This window comes from Centruroides sculpturatus, unplaced genomic scaffold, assembly GCF_000671375.1.
Source record: "Centruroides sculpturatus isolate CEXI.00-Female unplaced genomic scaffold, Cexi_2.0 scaffold380, whole genome shotgun sequence".
NCBI classification, from domain to species: Eukaryota; Metazoa; Arthropoda; class Arachnida; order Scorpiones; family Buthidae; genus Centruroides; species Centruroides sculpturatus.
In genome coordinates, this window is record NW_019384570.1 from 98,013 (window position 1) to 123,243 (window position 25,231).

The 25,231-nt window shown below is 35.9% G+C and overlaps 1 protein-coding gene across 2 annotated transcripts; it reads left to right on the forward strand.

Annotated features, from left to right (window-relative positions):
• The first annotated feature begins 7,664 nt into the window (after positions 1-7,664).
• LOC111624152 (ras-responsive element-binding protein 1-like) lies at positions 7,665-24,613 on the forward strand. 2 transcript variants are annotated; one of them, XM_023366948.1, is made up of 4 exons: positions 7,665-8,472; positions 19,714-19,848; positions 19,952-20,100; positions 20,573-24,613. In XM_023366948.1, exons 2-4 carry the CDS (start codon positions 19,791-19,793, stop codon positions 24,410-24,412), a joined length of 4,047 nt encoding a protein of 1,348 aa, XP_023222716.1. In that variant the 5' UTR covers positions 7,665-8,472; positions 19,714-19,790; the 3' UTR covers positions 24,413-24,613. The 2 variants fall into 2 exon arrangements, with proteins under 2 accessions (XP_023222716.1, XP_023222715.1); XM_023366947.1 differs by lacking the exon at positions 7,665-8,472 and adding an exon at positions 8,494-9,162.
• Positions 24,614-25,231: the final 618 nt, after the last annotated feature.

Below are 25,231 nucleotides of genomic sequence, written 5' to 3' on the forward strand. Positions count from 1 at the left end.
TCGGTATGATGTGATATAATTTCTTTCACGAAGCACACTTTGTGCCTTTGTTTCTTCCCTCTTCATTACTTTTAGAATTAATTGGCACCATCTTCCACACCGTATCGGCCATTATTGGGAGCAGATGGTAACAACGTAGTTTCTTTTCTCTCGGAAATAAAGTCATTGTTTTGCACGTTGTCTCATCGGCGGAGTTTAGAAACGTTGCCACTTTTGGCCCCTGTTGTTCATTGACCTATTTTGATAGATGTAAATAAATGAATTAGTATATTATTCGAGAAATGCCTTAACATCCATTACTTCATTATTCTACTTCAAAGAATTTTAGGATCATCTGGTTTCTTTTAGTATCCTCTCTCCCTTAGGGGTGATTATTCTTGTTACATTGTACTTCTACTCCGTCAATGCGATTACTAATGAATCTACACGTTGCTAAATACAATTCTCTGTTCCTTAACGAAGTAAACATCAAAAAGGTCTACTTTGCATCCTACTGGGGTAAAGACGGTTGTTGAGGGAAACGAACAATGCAAAGTGGACAGCATCCTTTGTTTTCCTCAACAACCGTTTGTACCCCTGTAGTTTATCCATTCGTATCTTCCTCGCATCTTTCATTCCCATTCCTAAAATCATTCCATTCATTCCCTGTTGTCATATTGTTTTATCGCAAATAATTAGATAAATGTTTGCAGATGTTCAATTCTGATTTGTAGGATTAAAGTACTTATATTCGGTCCCCTTCTCTTAATTCTTTCAATATTTTTTCCATCTGTGTTCTTTGATACTGGTACCACACTGTCTCACATTTTTAATTATTCAATTACTCTTCTTTAGTATTAACGTCCTATTAAAGATTCTTTCCAAAACACTAAATGAAAACACTTCCCCGTGATCCATTCACACACTGACTCAGGAAAATGTTTCCATTTTTAGAATTCCAAGTTCAACATACCTTGAATATTGTCGCATTTGCAAATTAGCTTCTAGGAATTTATTTCTAAGAATGTTTCTCTTTACTCCATTAATAAAGGATTATTTGCAGCACCCCTACTTTTTTTACAGTTAATCCATTAATACACACGAGAATACTCTAGTGCTATTAACAATATCTTTGAAGTTCCTTGTAGTGTCATGACAGTACCCTTTGAAATTCACTATATATTAATAATGGACCAAAGGTCACCATTGTTCTGGTTCGAAATAGTTGATAAGTCTCTTCTATTGTATATATATAATTCTCTAAAGAAATTGGATCAAAAGCCTCAAAGGCGTTAAAATCACTTTCATTATAGATAAAAGACAAATGCGCTGCTGAATTTTCTATTAAACTATCAAATTTCTCGTAAATATTTAGAAATATAATGTCATTCAACAGGCAATTGGAAGAATTTGTGTGAATACAAAGCTATGTATATGATAAGAGGAATATGGGGAAAAGAGATTTGATAAAGGTCTATCGGTAAGCGGAGATGGGCTAATCATGAATCCGGGATGAACAAATGAGGAGGGACAGAAATTAGGGTGTCAAAAAATCGAGAGAAACCTGGCAGAACACCAGTTAAATAATCAAAATTCAAGGGTGAGTTCGATATACAAGTAGATATCATAATCCATTTCATATGACACAAACTACGTCATCGGTTTGCTTATTTACTCTCGCTACTCGTACTCAACCCCCAAGAGAATAAGAGGTAGGACGGAAAATCTGGACGTTACTACTACCTGCGGCTTTGAAAAAGTAATCAATAATCGCATTTGTAAATAATGTTTTCGAAGAAATGGGGATGGCGGTGGAGAAATTGGACCCCGAAACGTCATTAAAATGCATTGTCATCGGACTTTAGAAGGAAGTTTTGGCCTTCTATGCTAATTACAAGCGGGTGAAATCCGAGGTACACGACCCGAGGGCACGAAACAAAACCAATTTAATAATATTAACAAATAATATTTAAAATTCTATAAATTTAGGAAAACACGTAGAAAATTCTTGGATCTATACGAATTTTTACAGATAATAATACGTCACACCAGCTTACACAACTTATTTTTTTTAGAATATTAATTCTGCCCTTGAGAAAAATATCTTACAAAATAGAATTATTTTTATTCGAATCGTCACGAATCATTATCAGGAAGATCAATTAATTTTCCATTGCACAACTTAGAAATATATGTTCTATTTATAGAGAAGTTACATTTGAAAGTCATACGTAAGAGGGAAGACGTAAGGTTTCTTAGAAATCGACGTAAATTTTTTTTGAATCACGTTTGATTCCGGTTTCTATAATTTATGCACGAATTCGAGCTGCAATGTATTTACCATTCATTACATTTCCTAATTGTTTAGACAGCGCAATGTAATAGCTACAAGGCAAGAAAACTCCTTTATTCTATTCGTATCGAGCATAATATCTAGTGGACTGACAATCCAAGGGAGAGTTACAGGGCTTAAGAACGTTAATTATTTTGTTAGTAAAATGCAAAAGAAATAAAAATAATTTGTATATATCCGAAAATTATTTTCTCTATCGTCACATCGCATGGTAAAAACCAATAGAAAGTAGTTACACCTTACGAAAACACAAAGTATTCCTATTCGTAGATCATGCACCTTTTCCGGCTTTTAACTTTAAGGCAAAACGTGATTGTTCATTTCGTTAATTACTTTTATTGCTGTGGAAAAACACCGTTACTTCGAACAATTCTAAGAATTTAAATACACTAGAAAGAAGGGGTTCTGTAAACGGAGTAGACGGCGCACTTGCCATCCCCTGGAATCGAGTAAAATTCCACAAATTATTATCTTAAAAGTGATTGAGATATATTTGTGGAAAAAACCTTAAAAATTAAATAAAATTTATATGTAACTATTTGCCTCCGAGCTTTGCCCCTTTCTGGAAACTTTTCCGCTATAAAATACGTTAATTTTTATAATATAAGAAAACATAATGCAGTAGACAAAGGGGAAACCCAATGGAAGAAAGTACTGCAAATGTGTTGTACAGTTTTTGTCTTTCCTTTTATTACGTTTAAGGTTATTATCTGTGCTAAGTGGGATTATTCTCATTTTAAAACATTTTAGTGAATTACATTGCTAGAATTTCGCTTAAAAGTAAGTTGTATTAAAAATATTCATATTATTATATTGAATTTGCAATTTTGCTAATAATACTGTATAAAAATTGTCTGGAAATAATCTCAATTAATTTTCCTAGTAATTTTCTGTCTAAATATAACATTCTTCCTTCTGAATTAACTTAATAAAGCATTAATAATAACATTTGATAGTAACAACAGGTATAAACTCCGATTAATCCCGCAAATCTCGGGATTCTTCCCGTAACATTAATTTACATAAAATAAAACGTAATGTTATAATTTAAGTCCCTAAGCTAGCGACAACCCTAAAAAATCGGGTAGAAATTTCAAATTTAATATCGGAAGCGAGCGGCCACTCGCCACTATCTTCTTCTATCCGTTACTCGTTACGAAGAATACGGAGTACACGGAGTTGCCAACCATCACTAGTAAGGCTAATGGTTTTTCCACAGCGTTGTAGGACCTTCCCCGCATTTCTGCGTGGCAAAAGGAAAAAATATTGAGTACGATAAGAACATCGTAGAAAGGCCCATAACTCATCGTGCAGTATACGCATCAAAATGGAACACGTAATAAATATGGGTGTGGATTTATACTGGAAAAATACTTGACCTTTTTTAAATTGTGATGTTAAAGAGTATATAAATCTATCGCCATACTCTTGACAGCGTTTAATTGCCTCTTGTTGTCGTTTTCATATTGTTAGAAGTAAGGATAAGATTGCTTACGAGAACACACAGGAACACGGGACATATATACAGGCTTTATTGATTGCGAAGGATTAATATTATGATTAATTCTCTTAAGCAATATTACGCTCGCTTCTAACAATACGTAATTTTATTATTCACATACCGTTACGTATCGACTCGTAAGACATTAGACTTAGGAATCAATACGCAAGAAATGCTTAGCTGTGTTGGATAAGAACTATGATATTGAATCAAAAATATATATTCATTTTGTATCCCCGTTTATTCGAGGAGGAAAGAAATATGTTTAACAATTTCCAACACAACTTAATAATTATTAAATTTAATGGCTTTATAAACAAATTTTAAAATTAATTATAATTAAAAATAATGCTTAGGCCTACATAAAATGGCTCCTTTTACATTACCAGGACGTTATAAAATACATTTTCTTATAAATAACATTGCGAGTTAATTTCATGTTAAAGTTTTCAAAAATATATTTAATTAATATAAGAATACTTTTTTTACCAGCGCTTAGTTAATGTTTGCACTCGACTCTATTTCGAGACCGTACTATAATTATTTTTCGTATGCTTATTGTTTTAATCCAACAATATTTGGGTTTTTCTTTATGGCTGGGATGCAGTGTCTGTTATTTTCTTCAAACATTAACTGGAGATTAAACGTAGATCGTATTAATTATGTAATGAAGTATCGTAAAATGACTTACTACCTACGTTAAACATTCATCATTATTTATGCTAATTTAACTATGAATATTTACTTACATTATTCCCATGTTTATTCGTATAAAGAAGCATCGGAATCGTCTTTAACTGCTCGATATATATTAATTTTCTTACTACAAAAGCGCTAGATCTACTTTAAGCTCTACGGAAGCGCAGAAAATCATGAATTTTTATAAATAATTAAATGATTTATTAAGTGTAGCTTACAATAGAACGAAATTGAATTTCGAAGATAGAACTGACACTCGAAATGTAATTCATTTTTAAAAAATATTTAAGCAATTTATTAACTTAATTAACTTATTTCTGAACAAGTTTAAGTACTTAAATTGAGCCCCGGGCGATGAGACGAGTTGCTCAGTTAAAATCTCTTAATGACTTTAAAATACTTCCATTCTTTTAATGTTTAACTCGTAGCAGATTCGATTCTTTCGCTTAATTACAATTAAGTATTAAAAAAGATCGAATTAAACTTAACTGTAAACGTTAACATCAACGGCGAATCACCAGTCTGCAGCATCCTTCAATAGTTAATTAATCGAATTTAAGTTTTACATTCGTGTTAACGATGCTTTCGTGTCGCGACGAAAGAGTTAAAGTAATCGTTTAGCACGTCCGTACGTCATTCTGTACGAGTAATAATTTTTTATAAACAGAAAAACCATCCTTTAGATCGCACGATGACGAGAGAAATCCAACAGGTCCTATAAAAACAACTTTCCGAGTATTTGGTTACTGTTACGTGGCGTTACGCAACCTCGGCCATCAGCTGTTGCATTCCTGAAACGTCAACAACTAAAAAAAAACACGGATTTAACAGGCTTTGTACACGATAAAATGCTTTTTTTTTCACATAATCCTACGCAAATTGTATATATTTCGCTGGAAAACTACCTTATAACACGATCTTAAACTAAATCAATATCAAAATATAGTGATAAGGATATAGATTTACTTCCGGAAAATTCCCAACTTATTCATTTATCAGAAAAAACAGCACTTTTTTTTTATACCGAGCATCTAAAAATAGTTTTCTGTTTAGTGTACTCGTTGCCAGTGCAAACAGACAAAGGGGTTCGGAAGAAAATAATGTACTATAAATGAATAATATTGGCAAATACCACACGGAAAATGAAAGATAAAGTTTAATAATAGAATTAATTAAAACTTTTAGTGATTTTAATTATATAATTAATTTTTAAGATAATTTTCGGAGGCGTCACTTGCTAACGATTAGAATAAATTTCGTAAGCATTGTCTATCTCGATAAAGTCGTTAAAGTATGAACTGTACTAATTATTTAGGGAAAACTACACAAGAATTTGTTAAATATATGCGAGTGACACAAGAAAATTTGCCAGTCTCGAGTTCGTTAACGACACTACACCGCTGATTATTTGAATATTCTCGTATCTGGAGTTGGAATAATTTCTCAGCGTGTCTCAGGAGGGGGGAAAGCTTCTAGCTCAAACAGCCTTTCGTAAAAAGTATGAAGTTATATTTAAAAGAATTTCGCTTTATTTCCAGGATAAGGCTTTTATAAACTTGGATATTAATACGGCTACGTTGTAGATTTAATACAAAGCTTTCCATCTTTTCACTGCTTACTCGTTTGACTTTTGTGTTCTAAGAAGGGTACACAAGCTAGAAATTATAGAATTTATAATTAGGGAATAATAATTATTGAAATAAAGATTAAAGTTTCATTAAACACCTAAAAATATTAGAAATAATTAAGTTTTAGGTGTTTAAAACCGATAAAATTACATGAAAATGCACTATTGTAAGCCCACCAAATCCGCAGCTGATGGACTTTTACGGGGGATGCATTTAAACTGCTGACTTTTCCAGTTTTTTAAAGAGTGATAACTTTCTTAAAAAGGAAAAAAATGAAACGAAAAGCACAAAAATAAACTGGGATTTAATAAAGTTTTAACGATAAACGTTAATTTTGATTCAATTCGTGTCCATATTTTAAGTTCATCCACCGAAAACACCGCGGCTAACCGCTTTATTTCTTACTCGTCTATAATTACACTAGGCTTTTAAAATTTTATTTTCATTAAGAGCGACTAAAATAATATGTTTATGCCCTTAATAAATGAACCGTTTGTAGATGATCATCTAGAAATTTTGTACTTCTAGACAGGGCGTATCAACTCGTCGAAGGGCCTCGCCCCTTACAATAATAAAAGAATTTCGTAATGTTAACAATTATGCAAGTTTATACACGTGCGCTATAAGCGGGTAGTACTTATACGAATTTTAAAAATACGTTACGTTTACGTTATAACGAGGATGTGGGTGGCTAAATATCGAATAAAGTTTATAGAAATCATCGATATACCGCTAAAAGTAAAGGGTGTTTAGGCTTTTTATAATAGAAAGAGGGAGAAGTTATATAGTGAAATAAATCTGAAAATTGTATCTGTTTAATTCCGGAAGGAACGAATATTCTGTGTCTTTTCTGTATAAAGGGATGCAGCTGCCAGGAAACGACACGTCACTGTAGAATCATACGCTAATCTCGAGCAGAAATCGCGACACCCCCTTCCCATCCGCACCCTTCGCCAACTTCAACCATTCACCACCTTGACGTTCGCTAACTTTAACGAAAATGTTTAGCATTTGACTAACGAAAACGACACTATAAAATCGAGTATTGTTACGTGTTTTAACGGCAATGACGTCAATTACCGGTGGCTCTTTTTTTCGATTTTTAACAGATTCTCTCTCGTCGTTTCCCTGAAAAATACACGCAGATTTAACGACATTTTTTCGCCTTGTCACACGGAAAAAAAGCGCGCCAAAGAGTTGTGTGTGAGAATCGTTAGACACCGGCTCCCCTACTTAATGTATCGATTCTACAAGTATATATATATTTTTTGTGTCGTTAGTAAAGCGAAGAGGAGCGAATTCGTGATGTAAGAAAAGGCTTCCAGTCACGCGGATCACTTATACAGGAAGCGAGAGTCACGTGACCAGCAAGAAAGGTCACAGAACTTGACTGGGAGGCTTCGGCAATTAGCGAAAGTGATGCACGAGAGTGGCTACTGGATGCGACGTCCCTGTACTGTCTCCGAACACCTGTAAAATTTTAGCACTCCTGAAATACCCGGGGACAAAACACAGCACGGGACGTGACGACTTCAATTGTTAAACCCGTTAGAACTTCCAAGAATTTCTGTTTTCCCGCAGCCACGCGGCGGAGGATAGGACGTGCGATCGAATCAGTCAGCCATTTCTTACTCGCAAATTGTTTATCTCGCTCCCTCTACATTCCGCCCTACCTACTTTAAGAGTGGATTAATCCGACAGTACTCGCAAGTTGCCCGCGAAACGGACACCTGTGAGTTGTGTACTGTACGGTACATGACGTAGGAATGGGACTAGAAGCTTTCTTTATATTCAGATGGGTGCATTTCCGGTACCACGCTAGCTAAAAAGTTACAGACAAGAAACCCTACAGAACAAGTACAGCTAAGGCTTCGTACGTTTAATATTTTTCTCTAACACACATTCTTGGTTTAGGAGTGGGTCGTCATCGGACGAGTATCCAATAAGAGTTTTCGCAAGTTGAAAGACCCGGTTTGATTCGCCGATCGGTCGGCTAAAGACAGAAAAACGGCCGACGGGCATAGAAACGGTGACGTCAACGGCAGGGGAACTTTTCCGTGAGAAGCTGGAGAACAGCTCCCAACATCCCTGGGCCGCGTCACGTGGTACGAGCCCATACACGCGCATGCGCGGTGTCATTGTGAGAGTAATACTTCTCGACAGTTTTCTAAAGTCTCAGATCAGTTTCAATCTTGCGAGAGTGTGCACGTGCCAAGGCTCTGTCCCCCCGTCGTACCCGCTTCTTCGGGTCATCCACGCTGCCCTTCGCTCTTCTTATCGTCGATGAGGAAGTCAACACCGAAAAAAATAAGGTGAGTTATTTACTGTTTGTCGCTTTCCTGGGCTGTGTTGGGATGAACGGCAGGGGTGTGAGGATTTTCGTAGAAAGTAAGGCATCCGATACGGGAATCTGACGGGCAGATATGACGCGTTTTTATCGGCGATGACGTCAATTATCGAATATGGATTGATCGGTAAATCGGAGATAAGACATGTGTTTGGCTCGGGTTCTGTCGTTGTTTGGTGGTGTTTTTAGGACGGAGACAGACGCGTGGGCACCGACCAATATCTCGAAAGCTTCCGTTGCCGTGTTGCCTCGTATATGTGACTAACAGCCGCCGACCCAACCACCTGTTGTTGAGACTCCGTCCGAGTTCTCCGCTCCACGTCGAGCTTCGGGTTCTTTCTGTGTGACGTAGCAACAATCGCTCTGCTTCCGTCCGTGCGGGGTCACCTTGGTCACGAGATCAGTCACTCGGGGAAGGAGTGACGAGAGGTGGCGTCGACGTAACAGGGTGGAAGGGAAAAGCCCAAGTTTCCGAGAGGATGGAGTAGTCGGGTGACTTGTTTGATGAAACCGGAAACAGGTTGGGCCTGTCTCATTCGTGTGGTGTGGTCGAGATGTGTCATCTTTCAGGTAACGCAGTTGTTAGGCGGCGTGTTAATCCGTGAACGACGCATTCCTCTCTCGGAACCAAACATGACGGTCGAAGCGAATCCGGGTGAGTTTTACTTTAAGATAACGTTGGGCGCGTTGTAAGCGGAAGTAACGTTTTGGCCTGAATTTAGAGGAGATTGGGTATTTTATTTGTGGTGTTTGTCGGTGTAGAGGAGGATGTGTAATTTCATTGTCGGACGTCCGGGATGGGGGTTCGGTCTCGTAATGCCGCTCCACCTTCTGGCACGTCACCGCTTTCTTTGCCCCTCCAACTTACTTTTGTGTTAGAGGTCGATAACGGAAATTAGGAACGGGATGTTTACGAAGGGGTCGCCGCGCTTACGAATGAGTGTCGACTTCATTAACGTGTCGTTTTTTGGCCACCCAAGGTCTTCGACCTTTTATGGTCGAGGCTTTCGAGGAAAGCAAATCGCATCCCACCAAAGTTAGAATTCCTTCTGTCGTGTGTGACGCAACCCACTTTCCACTCACATCCTGTCCTTACCTGGAGAATTCTCGTTGCCTCTACCTGTTCTCTCCTTACCTGTAGGTGGAGTGTGACACACGGCCGACACTCGTGACTCAGGATGCGTGTGACTCACGTTCTCGCCATTTTTCACAAACATGCGAAACGTCTAGCCGCGCGTCACAATACGTCTCGCGCCATTCGATGACCGTCATACGTCTCACGTGACTGTTGCCAGGGCGATGTCGATGCGGACGTCTCCGCTCTATTATTCACCCCGACGAGTCTTCACTTCGAGTGCCGCCACAGATCGGCTGTCGTCCTAGCAACGTTCGCCTCGAAACGTACACAAATTCCTTCCTCCCCTGCGAGATCGTGGGGCAATTAACCCCGGGGGCTCACGAGATTTCTCAGATTTGAATATACTTTAGAATTAGCGACATTCTCCTTTCTTCGCGTGACAAAAACACGCGGGGGTAAAGGTCGAGGAGGAGTCGAACCCCCGAGTATGCTAAATTACTGTTAAAACGTTTTGTTTATGATTGTTAAAAGTGTTCCGTTCGTTTATTGGATTTAACTGTCCGAGAAGGAGTTTAGAAGAAAGACGATGAGTGTCGGGCGGGACAAAGTGTTGGCTGGTTTCGGAACCCACCTTTGGTAAGTGGGGTGATGTCATGCCGATTGATCTATGCAAAGATCTCTCGCATCTGGCAATTATACACACTACCGGCGTTTCTGTGTACAGGATGGTTGGCATGGCAACCACGTGTGGCTACGCCAATTGCCCTCCCTTACTTGAGTCAGTTTTGCACACTTTTTCTATCGGTGGCTCGATTTCAGGTGTGGTCGAGGAGTCCCGTCCCGAAAAGTCATAGCATTTCTCGATAATGGAGAATTTTGCAGGTGAGATTCTACGCGTTTCTTACCAGTTTCCTTTATACGGGGGATGGTCGAGTGGTCGAAAGATTTCGTTGTCAAGGGGGATACAAAGGGGCGTCGTACGCGCCGTGTGACGTACGATAGACAAGGTTTAGAGGGGCGAGAATTCTTCGAAGGTTAATAATTGTCGAAAGCTTTCAAGGGACAAAAATTCTCGTCCACCCTTAACTTTTTGAGAGAGGGGAAGAAAAACCTAACTTTAAGAGAAAAATGCTCGCCTACCATTTTTTAAAACTTTTAAACAACTTAAAAGTCGCCCCTTTTTGATTCATTAACCGGAGAAAATCCGACTTCGCCCCTCTCTTGTGTTACATAAGATGATTTGCATACTTGACCCAACATTTACGAATATTTTTCCTTCCTTTTTTTGAACCAATTAAAGTGGTGAGTCAGCGGAGGGTTGCCGAGATGCCTTAAAAGAAATAATCTCGGATCGCTCGGATGATTTGTCTCCCCCCCATCTGCAGGTGTTACCTCTCGTACTTTAACGGTTTCGCCTTTCTGACTTGTGCCTGCACGAGACGTCGCCATTCGAACCATCCGCTAACAAATCAGCATCCTTCACTAAACACTAAGGAACCCCAAAACTCAACAGTTGTCGTCGCGCTACTAAAAACAGAACCTCCCCCGACCTTTGCCCCCGCATCGAATATTACGTCGAGTAAGCACTCGTGAAAGGTTTCTTCCTCGACGAAACGCCCCGCTATACCCTATTAAAATATGATACGGGAGTGAAGAAAGGTTAACTTCCTTCACCCCCTCGTATACGTCATTAATTAAGGATTTACTCGTATCGCTCGGACCAATTAGGCGGTGCTCATTGATTATTCTTGTGTTAGGCGCGTGCCCGAGTTTGACCTTGATCGGTTCGTCTACATGTCGATTCGAAGAGAACTTTTCCTCGCCTTTCGTATCTTTCTTTTTGTGACGTCACGCTCTGATTGTCGTCATTTCCTTTCGAATTGCTGTAGGAGGAAGGCGAGAATGACCTGGTATAATTTAATTCCTATTCTAGGAGCGTGTAGCTAGCTTATGATTCTGTTCCGTGACCATTACTTCACCGTGCTTGGTTCGGCAAGTTTCCACCACGTTTCTGATTTAGCATCCGTCAGGAATTCGTCCCAGTCTCCAGTTTTAAACGTATTTAATTGAAATTAGTGAGGAAATAAACACATTTTTTCACCATTTTTTTTCCTATCGGATTCGTACTTTCGGCATCGTTTCCGGTGGCTTCAATCTTGTCCATTATGACGTTTTTTCGTTAAAACGTTCAATATTTTTACGGCTTCGCGAGTAAATATAGAAAAAAGTAACCATTTTCTACAAATTTTCTTAAAATAAAACCCAATTTTTCGAAACTTTAGTTAATTTTATGCTTTGATCTTGAATTGATAACGGGATGGAGGTGTCTAATTTACGTATAAAAACTCCAACATAAACTAACTTTTCGCATTCTTCCAACCAAATTTTGCCTATTATTTCGTAACTTTTCTAATTTTCTATCGGAAATTTAAAAATTTTTAAATTAATTAGAATTTCGAACGGATCTACGCTAATTTCTCTCAGATTATAGGCTTCAACGCCTTTATTCTTTGATGAACTTCATAAAAATTTAATCACCATGCTCAACTATTTGTAGTTATCGAATTTTGAGGCATTTTCGCTGAACGTCTTTCGAAAACAAAGCGCTACGTTCGCGAGTTTTCTTGATAGGACTCGGTTGCAAAGGGACCTAAAATAACTATTTTCAATTAAATACCCAAGAAAAATTATAGAAATGAAGCCTTTGGATGATGATAAATAAGATCTTCCAGTTGATCACCCCGTAAAATATATAATTTAATTTGAAATTCCCTTCTGAAGTTGTAACTCTGCTCGTTTAAGCTATACGAAGTTGCAATATGAAAAAAATCGCTAGCTACTAGGGAAAGAGTGGAAGCAGTGTTATGCAGATATGATTTCTGCACTCAAGCATCCGAAAAATTTCAAAAGAACGAGAACTTTACTTTCCAATTTATAAATTAAGCGTGAACATTTATGCTTGAGATGACAACGAGCGAGATTGTCCGAGTGCAATCCGTAGACGTAGTCGAGGTGCTAAAAAGGGGGTCAATTCGGGGCAAAAACTTAGCAGAAAATGACACAAATTGGGTTGCATTTTGTGGAAAAATCAAATTTTCCACGCTTAAAAATAGCCTTTTATTTCGTTGCTTCCTGTTGGAGTGGCGTAAACGCAAAGTGTCCTTGAATGATAACGTTTCTGGTACTTCCATCAGTAGGGAAATTTCAGACCGCGTGGGGAATTTTAGCGATATTTTTAGTGTTAAATTCTAAATTGGTGAGTGGGATTTTGAGATTTTTTATTTAGATTAGGTGACGCGAGAGCGGTTAAAGCCGCGACGATTGCTTTAATTAGACGAGAGAGTCGAAAAGCAATTTTGATAGTGTAAAAATTGATCGATAAACGTTTTCAGAGTTGGAAAAACATTGCGTGATCGACGATGCACGTCCTTTCTCTCACTCGCTGGTAAACTACAACCACAATTGTAGATAATGTCGCACGTTTCGTGCTTCTTAAACGCTCTTCTACCCTCGTGTTTTTGGCGTGGATGCGAAAGAATTACCCTTTCTGCGCTCAAAATAAGCTAAAATTAACGAAATTCATCGATTTTTATCCATTTTTTGTGGTCGAATTCTCGTGTTAAGTATCAATCACTTCTGCAGTTTCATTCCCTGTTTATGTTATTGAAAGTGACACGTGCGTCACTCCTACAAATGCTTCACCTCTGCAGGGTTTGATGGACGTTTTTGATAAAATTTCTATCATTTTTTTTATTAAATTTTCCCTGTTTTAAACAGGAAAATGTTGGATTTTTGTGACGCTTTCGATACCAGACCTGGTTTCTTAATTTGCACTTGTGACGTTTCACGCGTAACGACAGGTAACATAATGCCTTCGATTGTTTCCTAACGACATATCCTCGAAAGTTACATTTTTTATTCAGAATTAAACAAAGAATGGTGTTCGGTAACGAGGAAAAAAATCGTCAATAGAATTGCGTAACGTTTAAAACTTTAAAAAGTGCCCATTAAATTATCGATTTTATATGCTGAGTTAAGCGATTGAGGTCCCGTATCGGATTTAAAAATTCTTCTACACGAAAAACGGGAGCAGTTTGATAAATGATGCCTAAAATATGCGATTGTTTATACGTTTAAACACTATGAAGTATGTTAATTGCTGCGCTGGCCATTCTGGACATTGTTCGATATCCGACAACATCCAGCTACAGTTACAAATGCATCATCGTCATCGATAACGTTACTCTAATGGGCTAATTTATAGTATTAAACGCAAATTTTATCATAAATTAACTCTTAAATTAGATATTTAGTTTAATTTCTACCATAATCTTCTATAAATTTGATGATCTGGATGAGTAACATCCCTCGAATCTCGACTCGAGCAGTGTTTGTTTGATGATAAAACCGGTTTAAACGTTAATTTATAACATTTATCGAGTATATTTTAAAATAATTTTTTAATTTGTTGAGGAAATGATACGAATGATAATGATTTTCATGCTATTTTTTGATCTGTACTTCGGTTTAGAGCAATAAATGACATAGCAAGATACGGTGCGATGACTAATCGTGTAAATGTTTTCAGACTTTGATTATTAAACGATCGACTAAAGAATGTTTAAACTACAGCTAAAACTGTAAATCTTCATTTTAACTTTTAATTAATTCGCGGAGCATTGAATACACTTTTATACATTGCAACCAACCTCCACTTTGGACAATTTATGAGTTATTAGGAGTGGCATCACATCGTGCTCCCTACACTATATTTAAGGATTTAAGGGATAAAAAATACGATACTGATTCAGCAGTATCATCTAATAATGCTTAATTAATTAATATACTGCAAGTTCGCGCTGTGGTATCCAAACTAGGATGAAATATTCGAGCCACCCGTATTGATATCGTAACATAAATTTGATGCGTTGAGTTGGCATCACGTAACTGTCATTTCTTTTCCGATAACAGGACAATCCCGAGTTGATTAGGACTTCTTTTTGGATGTTAGCCACGTTTCGATTTCCTCACGCAACCTCTCCTACGTTCTAAAATTGTATAGATCTATCGATAATAGCGAAGAATTGACTTATATTTTTTAATATCCTGAAAACCCTCTGGTAGAGAATAAAGCTAATTTACCCGGGGCATATATACACAAGTCAGGAACCACCCTGTACGTTACAATTAGATTTTGAAAGGTGATAACTTTGAAGTACGATAGGGATCTTCAAGATGGACGATAATAATCCGCTTTGCTTAAGATTTTAGGGGTTTATCTTGGAAAAAAATTGTTAGTTTCCTGTATATAATCTTTATATCCATCAGATAATTCAGAATTTTTTATGCTCCGTTGTTTATAAATTTTCATTTTTTGGCTGTTGCATGGTTCAAACTTGCGCTCGCGTTACGTTCCTTTGTGAAATTACCGTCTATATTCTAGAGAATTTTTGTTTTGTTTTTTCATTTTATATAAGGTAAATTTCATTATTTTTTCTCTAAAAAAGGTGTAAGTTACAAAGAAAGGCAAACTTACTGATTTACAACTCCAGGATCAGTTTAGAAGGATGTTTGTTTAATTTAAAGCGTTATATTTAATTTAACCTGAGGGGATTTAACGCATGAATCATCTCTCGTTGTTCTACATGATGTTACGTAAGCGGAATGATCACCATTTTTAGAATTGAGGCTAGAAGGATGAGCAAATTTTCGAAGAGTATGACTTATAAAGTGGTTAAATTAGTTAAAATTTCATTTTATTCTTCGTTAATTTATGAAATAATCGAAGTTTAACAGTTTGATTTTGTCGTTACGTAAATAAAAATATATATTTTTAAAGTATAATCAAGTATTTTTATGTTATTTATGCGCACTCACTGCGTGGAGAACGTACGCGACCCGACGCGTCGCAACGAAATATGGCGTTGTTTAATTGCAATTTAAATTTAAATGTTTACCCTTACTTATTGTAATTAAAATACGGTTTAAGTTATTATAACTACACTCCATTTTTGTACATAATTTAGAATGTTTTATAATTTATAAAGGTATTTCGATACATAAATTTGCTACGTTACGCTTTTATCTGGGTATCAGTAAGATATACCATTCTGGCGAGCGAAGCGATCCACTAGCGACGCGACGCGACGCGCGCTTAAATGGAATAGCCTCTAAACAATTATTATATGAGCTTCTATTGTTTGTATTCTTCGTAAAGTGGATCACCACGTTACATTATATCAAATTACCTTGATAAAAATCCAAATTTCTCGACGGATTTTTAGTAATTAATGTAGTTTTGTAGGCATAAGTAACACCTTTTTTGAAGTTATTCCCGATAAGATTAATGAATATTTCGATATTTTTTCTCACAAATAATTAATCGGAAAAGCCTAAATCGTTAGGTGGCAACCACTAGATTTGTTTCTTAACTTAAACAATTGAAAAATGATATTAAATTGTGAAGAACGTGGCTATTGGAGATGCTAAGAAGTCACTTGTTAACTGGAAAAATCAATTATTTTTCGAGCTTTAAAATGGTTTTTCGAGGTTTAATTCGTCAAAACAGTCGATTAATTAGTGTTACAACTAATAAATTTCTACACGAGATGTATGAGCGATGTGCTACAATCACGATAAGAATGCAGAACAAGGTATCATGTCACGAAGTATGCAAATCTTCTTATCTAAATCCCTCTTTAATCGAGTTGATTTTTGATTTTTTCGATTCATTTTTATCTCAAAAATCAACAAAATACTTCTAGATTCATTAATGTCTTTTTTTATATATATTTATGAACTTTTACGTGCAGTTATTTTTATATAACTTAAGCGATGCTTCTGGTGGTTATGTACCATTGTTGCGGGCCTGAACGGTTGTAATATGCATTTGTTTTAAGTAATAGTTGTTAATTGCCAGGCCACCAAGAGAGGAATCTGAATAAATTTTTGACTAAATTAATTTGGGAGATTGGATACTTTTCCCGTTCCTGGAGAAAACTTTAGGGCCCTTAGTGGTTCCTACTCCTATAAATTAATATTATATTTACTGAAGAATAATAAGACCTTCAAGATTGCATTCTTTTTTAAATAAAAGAAACATTCCACGTATTTCATCTGCTCAGAAAATAACAAAAACGACCCGCTCTACCTCCTGCTCTATACTCTCCCCGGCTCTCAACGGCCCTATTTAAATGTGTATTGTACTTAGAAATGAGCTTATCACCGAATTACTGATACATAATTAAGCTTCGATATGTACAGAAACGATTCAAACTCGGTTAATGGAGGATACAAAGCTTAGAATTTGATTTAGAGCAGTAACCCGCATCAGTTCGTCTCAGATGTATAGATTAGGGCATAAACGATGCACAGTTTCATACACATATTTGGCTTAAATTGCTTACAACTGGACATTTTAAGGGGAGGAAAGTGAAGTAAATGTCAAGGAAGTGGAGTATGAAGGACAGAGTTGCCTGATCACCTTGGAAGAGACTTTGGCACGTCTCCTTTCAATAGAAAATATATCGATATAAGGCATCAAAAATTCGCAAAATGTTCTTTGTTTAATCATAACTGATTAATATTTATAGCGTTTAATATTTATAAGATAATTTAACTTTGAAAATATAATTACAAGCAACAAATTTGACAAGTAAAACTCGTGTTTCTGGAGTAACTTTTTCTATTCCGCCCATCACTTAATATACATATTCTATGTAATTTGTTAAGAATTTCTTCAAATTTAACACCATTTCTGCATGTTCTATGTTTAAATTTCACATATTCCTTATGAAAAATCGGCTTGGAAATTGTCCAAAAGTTGAGTTTTTTCTTTGTTAGTTGACATTCGGAGTTGGAAGTTTCGTAACATCACACGCAATGTATGGGTCATAAATCGATGATCACGATACTAACCACATAAAATTGTTCTAAAAAAATCAAAATTTAAGCATATTTTGGATGGTTTGGGAGGTAAAAATACCATTTTAATCATCCTGAAGGAATTTTAAGGAGGTAGGAAAAAAAAGGATAAATCGTTTTCCGTTTCTCCATGATGAACACTTTTTGTTTTTATTTGCGATTGGTGCGAATGTAGACGAAAAGGATGGTGATAAAAATAAAAAATGGCAACCAAATGATCGAACGGAAAGTGGTTTTGCTTGAGTAGGAAACGTAGTTAAAGAAAAATAAACATTTTAGGAGAAGGGATTTAATATACGATAGCAAAAGAAGAAACAGGATGTCTCACGGGAACTTGACTCATTAAGTCACTCCAACGAAAAACCCACGACTCATTTCCGGTTCCTTTCTTAAGTTCCGGATCCTCTTATCGAGCAGAATGTTTTAAAAACTGTAATAATTATGACAATAAATACACCTTTTCTTAATTAGTTCTTTATGTACAGAAGCGATTAAATCTGTACGCTGTTATCTATGAGCTTTCATCGTACAGTGTCTGTAAGATAACGAAATTGTAGTAAGAATGCCCAAAAAGCTAACTCTTTCTGCACTTCTTGTACATAAATAAGTTTTTATGTGAACAGAATCGATTTAGACTCAATTAATGTGATAATTAAATGAAAATTGTGGTATTAATCGCATCACTTGGGTTCACAAACAGATTAGTATAGCGAATACTTTCATGAATTTTCTTGTAAATTTATGATTTAATTATCTAGTTTTTTAAAAAAATAATTATGTTTCAGTTTAATGTATAATGAATTTAACGAGTTACTTAGCACATTTTTGTCTTTCTCGGTGGCTATAAACAATGACGCGACAGATGAAACCGGCTGAAAACAATGCATCAGCATCAAACTGGGATGCAAATAACCGGAATTTTGTGTTAGGAAACAACAAAGCAATCTTTGAAATATGTTTGCAAATCAATTTTGCAATTGTTTTCACGTCATTTTTTTGTTTAAGAAGCACTTTTTCTTCACAAGTAATTGTTCCATTTATACTGTTAATTTATCCGAAAATCGATAATTAAAACCAGTTTTAAGTAAGGATACGTTTATAAAAACTTCAAAAAAGTAATAATTATTCAATAACATTCTGGTTTTTATATGTAAAAATAACTATTTGATACGGGCGCGACGGGCATCGCATCTATCTTTTCTCTATATTATTGCTCTAACTCATCCATTGACAAAATTATATTAATTACCCAACCTATTTAATAAATTTTGCTTATTTTGATTCAAATAAGTGCAAATAATGTCTCTATTAATGTTGTAGATTGCTTAATCTGGAGCGGCGCGTTTTGACGCGACACGAACTGACCTATTAACGGGGTTACTCGATCGTAAACTGTGTATAATCTGTTCATTATATCGAGTTTCTGAATTCCCTCGATGTAATCTTTATTTATATTAAGTATTTTAAACTTTAATTTTAGAAAATTTCGTAATTTATTGCAATTTATCACTCTATGTCCGTAATAATTTCCATTTCGCTGTCAACATCCGCATCATCTTTGCTCCGATTTAACCAAATATTAAGACCTACTCGAGTAAAATAATGTCAAAAAACAACATATCTGATATCATGACATATCCTTAAATAATAACGATGATGTCATTGATAATATTTTTATCATTATTTCCTTTATAAAATCCTCTTTCCAGAATTATGATGATTAAAGTATTGTTTTTTTTCTTACAATTTGTTGTTATAAAATTTTATCTTGATAAATCTGTTTATTAGACATAATATAAATAGATGTGATTAATAAATTATTCATTATTCTTTACTTAATTGAGATATTCACTCGCGACGTCACCGTACTCGTTGCGGCGCAACGCGGCGCGCCCAAATTACGTACTTAAAAACGCTTATTTCAACTTTTTCGGTTAAAAATATACAAAAAAGGTTTTAATTATTAAGTTTTTTACACATTAATAAACAATTTAAAAAAAATAAAATATGTTTATAAGGTCATGAGTCACGTAAACTGAACGGGCGACGTGTCGCGATTCATTCAACGCGACACGTCGCCCGACTCTTACAAAATTAAGTTATTACGGCACAGTTAATACTTTACAAACAAAATTTGATTTACACTGGATTAAATTGTTCTATTTTTAATGCAATATTGATCAAAATATGTTTGTTTCTTTACAGAAAATGATGCGAGTGGCAAGTTTTTTCACGTGAATACTCAACGGAACAATGCTTCATCCCAGTTATCCTGTCTGACGATGTCACCCGGTATCAGCAATCTTAGACAAGGAAAAATCGTGTTCGTCCCACCATTAGGTGAATATTTCTAACTACTCGAAGAGATATTCTTTAAAGATATTTTTTAAAAAATCACATTTAAAACTAATTAATTAATAAAATAATTTATGATGTGGCATAGGATTTAAGGATTATGGAAAGGACGAGGAATATAAAATAACTTCTGTGATAACTGATGGACCAAAAATAGAAAAGGGACCAAATAAAAAGAAATATACCGATAATAGTGAAGCCAATTCCAGTGACAGAAAGAGAATTTGTGTGGATAAGGTAAGTCATTTTGAAGCATTTTTCAAGCTATATTATGCAGTTCTGAAAGACATCTTTTATAATGTATTTAGAAATAGTGTATTTAAGCTATATAATGCACGCTTTTAATGTATCTTTGATAAATTTTGTAAATTATTTAGGAGTATTTAACTTTATTTTATGCATTTTTAGTCTAGTAGCGCGTTAACTTTTATCTCTACAATAATTATAATTTTAAATTCAACTAGTAAAATAGCTTAGAATTTAATTAAGGTGAGAAATTACAGATATTTTTTGTAATAAACTTGGTAAAAAAATTTTATTGACGAGCCGAGAAACACACTGATCAGTGGATAGAGCCAGGCTGTTTTTATATATCTTTTATATAAAAATGTTAGATTTTTAACAAAAATTTGGCTTAAAAAATAGTTTTTATTTGTGTAGATTAACACAATTCAATTTTACAATTTAAATATTATTTAATCAATTTTAGGATACCGCTGATCCAAAAGAAGTGTTGTGTTGTCCCGTTTGTGACGAAAGAGATTTTCCTACTCCACATTCCTTTACAGTACATATTAGGAAACACAACATCGTTAATCAGTCTAACACGTGCATTGTGTGCAAAAAGAAATTAAGTTCGGCAAGTTCTCTAGATCGTCACATGCTCACTCATTCGGGTGAGCGCCCTTTTCCATGCAAATTCTGCGATACTGCATTCACTACTAACGGTAATATGCATCGTCACATGCGTACCCACGCTGACAAAGTAGACGTTTCAAAATTTAAGGTTCCGACCAAGCGTAAAGCCATCTCCGATGCAGAATCCGTGCCTGTAGTAAAGAAAGCGAATATAGAAGAAGATAAAGAGTGTAAGGAGCAAATTATGTGTCCTGTTTGTTGTCAGACGTTCCTTAGTGAATGCGACCTTCAAAGTCACATGGTAACTCATCCTAACAGTCCGATTAGATGTCCAGAATGTAGTGTAATTTTGGACGATTATAATTCATATACCAAACATCAGTGCCTTGTAAACGATTCGAATAATGGAAACGGAAACGAACTTCCCACTTCGGAATCTTTTGTTGGTTTCCACGATGTGGTGGATGGGGTAATTGCTCTTTCCTTGAAGAAATTTCCGCTTATAGCAGAAGCTCAATGTGAAGAGAAAAGTAGAAAACCCAGCAGTGCCTTTCATAAGTACGAGTGTAAAATATGCAATAAAGCATTTCCCTGCCCGAGAACACTAAATCAACACAAAATAGGGCATTTAAATAAGAGTGGTACTTATTGTCCCACTTGCAAATGTCATTTCCAAACTCCCGAATACCTTTACGAGCACCTGTTTAAGCATAGATCGACGGAACACTTCTTTCCAGACAATTACGCGCAGCAATTTGAGACAACAAAAAGTGATTTTTTGGTACTTTTTGGTTTGAAGACGACAAATTTTCAAAATCGTTTTAAAACCGATCTGAGTTCCATCAAAGAAGAAAAACACTTTGAAAGTTTGTCGTATTTCCTATATGGAAAACAGGAAGAACCGTCGGCTTTGAAAGAAAAAAATGAATCCGAACCTAACAAAGCAAATCCCAATAGCAGTGATTTCGCCGATATTCAGTCAATCATATCTTTAACTTCTAAAGCTCCATTGATGCCTTCTATAAGATCTTCACCCGTCACTGCCACTCCAGCCTCTCCTCCTCAGCCTCAAATTGTCTCTTGTCAACATCCGGAATCACCGCTTCTTGCCGTATCTGCACAAGCAAGTCCAGAGACGCCTCAAAAAGAGGAATCCGACTTAAATGCCGATAAACAATTTGCCATTAATGATAATAACGAAGAGAAGAAAAGTGACGAATCTAACAATGTTCAGAAAGATTCGGGAAATTATAAAAACAATGCTCAAAACAAACCCTTTCCGTGCAACAAATGTAACTATTCCAGTTTGGATAAAGGTACATTAAAACGTCATTTAAGAACACATAATAACGAACGCCCTTTCCAATGTATCAAATGTCGTTATGCCTTCACGACAAAAGCCAACTGCGAAAGGCACATAAAACACAGGCATAAAATTTTCAGGAAGGAGGACATTGCACGTACTGTCAGATATAACCCGAATATGGTAGAAAATAAAGACTGCGATGGGCCTTCTGCTGAGAACAACAACCCGGAAACCATATGCAAATATTGTTATACTGATTTTAAGAATCAGAGAGTTTTAAGACATCACATTCGCTCAGTAAATAATAGTTGTAAACATAAGCCTTATCTTTGCATTCTGTGTAATAATGGATTTTCTACCAAAAATAATTGCATTAGGCATATAAACAAACAGCATCCCTATATGAAAAATAAAGCCAATCAAGCTGTTAGGCTGACACCCAAAAGTGATACCTCCGATCACGAATCTACGTATTCTGATGCCAACAAAGAAAGTAGCGAACAACCTTTGAATCTTTCGCTCAGGCAGTGTTTGATGCCCAGTGTTGATTGCGGATACATCGAGCAGCAGAGATACGAGGATATAGTAACCGCAGTCACGGGACTGGTTTCCTTATCAGGAGTGTGTCCTCCCGAACAGATAGAACCACTTGATCTAAGTGTTCGTGCAATAGATTTAACTGCAAAGCCGAGTGTTAGCTACACGTATAATAATACGACAACAATGATAAACGACAACTACTCTTTGAGTTTTAGCACCGAAACTCAAATTTCGTCAGTTTTATCTGAACATATAATGGAAAAGTCGTCTCCAGAAGTTAAATCGATTGACAAACTCGACCGACCTTACATTTGTAACTATTGCCCGTCTGGATTTACTATAAAGTCAAACAAGGATAGACATATTAAGAACAAGCACCCAGAATTTGCTAGACCCACTAGAAGTAGGAATTATATCCCAACTGTTACAAATATTGAGAAACAAAATCCCTCGGTAAAACAGGAAACTAAAAATGCTTTGAGACACGTTATAAATAATAAATTAACTAGTCAGCAATATACGCCAACATCAAAAGAATGCCACACTCAAGCTTTTGATTATACAAACAGCGCACTAATAGAAGTAAAAGCTGAAAATTCGGATGTTTGTAACGAAGATTTCTTAATTGCTGGAAAGAGTAAGGAAAAGGAGACAGCAATCGATTTGGCCAGCATTTCTGATGTAATTGATACTGCTAACTGCCAAGAATTTAAAGTGTTTTTGAATGATGCACGTAGCGAAGATAAATTAGATGGCAACAAAAGTAAGAAAATCGACAAAACTGACGAGAAAGACGATAAAAACATACCAAATTCGAACAACGATGTCAAGACTAATCGTAAGAAAAGGAGTTCTTACGCAGATTCTCCAAATAGCATCGCTTGTCCCTACTGTAAAAGAACATTCCCCTGGAGCAGCTCGCTTCGTAGACATGTCCTAACTCATACTGGACAGAAACCATTCAAGTGCCCGAAATGTCCTGTCTGGTTCACTACAAAATCAAATTGCGAGAGACATTTAGGACGTAAACATAGCACGGGTAGTGATTTTAGCAGCAGAAGTGTACCGGAACGTCCATTTAAGTGTAATTTATGCACAAGTAGCACCTTTTCTACTCAGGGCAATTTACGTAAGCATTATTATCTTAAACATCGCACCAAAACTGGCTTCGGAAAAGATCATATACTGGATCTTTTATCTCTATCTAAGTTTCAAAGAGAGAACTCTCAGAAGGACGAAACAAATTGTGCCATCAGAAAAGCCAGCCACGTTGGAGACGATTCGCAGCTAAGCCAATCAAACACCCAGGAAAATAATGCTTTGTTCTGTTGCCACTTGTGCCACAAAACATTTCAAATAAAAGAGGACTATTTTGCACACATTCAGGATCATTACAACAGTGATTCCTACGACTTCGTTCAGGAAAAGCAAGAAGAAAACGAATCGAATAATAGCAGATCTGTACAAATCAGTTGCGCATTTTGCCCCGAAATTTTCGATTCCGTGGATCACTTTACCCATCACATGGTCATCCATATAACAAACAGCAAGTCATCGTGTTTGGCCCCTCACACTAGCACAGATCGTGAAGTTTCACAAGCTATGGCAGGTTCGTCTGTTCGCGACAGGAATCGAAGCCCAAATTCTTTATTATACTTAATGCAGTCGATTAACAACACGAGGCCTGATACACAAACTGTGACACAAGCTCCTCCAGCGCAAGAGAACGAAGAAGGCACGGATTTTTTGCAGAGGCTGCTAGGAATCCACGATTCGAAGATGATAGACGAGATGTTGGATTCAGCAGATTCGGCTGCCAGATTGTTAGGGGTCCAAAAAGAGTAAGTCGTCATTTTCTACATTTTTTGTGTAAGAAAACAACCAGGACTGAACCTTATCTACACGAAAAGAATTCTTCTTAATTGTGTTTGTCACAGCTTTATAAATGTTAATAATCTCAGGGATTTATTCATAACTCATATCATACATCCTCCAAGAATTGTGCAAGGACTTTTTTTATTTTTCACAAAATAACCAATGATTAACATACAAANTTGATTCTCTTCCTCCAAAAGTAAATAAATAAAAAAAACACAATGCCCCGAATTTAAAGCCCTTAGATTAAAGATTAAAACCTTTAATCTTTTCAAATATTGACAGATTTTCTACGTTCTCTGTCAGAGAAATAATTTATTTCTGTATGTACGTTACACTGCACCTTCACACTACCACTAAGATATAGGTTAATACTTAAAAGCAGGTTACATCGCTCTCGTTCTACGAATTGTTTAGCATCTTATATCACTTAATAATCTCAGGGATTTATTCATAACTCATATCATACATCCTCCAAGAATTGTGCAAGGACTTTTTTTATTTTTCACAAAATAACCAATGATTAACATACAAAAAACTCAACTTTGTAAACTAGGTCATTATTATGCACATCATTTTTCACTATTTATAACATCTTTTTGTATAAATCTGATGAATTTTTATCAGAAATTTAGCCTAACAACTCATAATTAGGTTTTATTTATATATATATATATATAGCTCTATATAAATTATATTAATAACTGGATATATTTGTATATCAACGTGTGTAATATATTTTGGCCAGTGCAGATTTCATAAGGCATTTTTATAAATATGTTAAGCTAT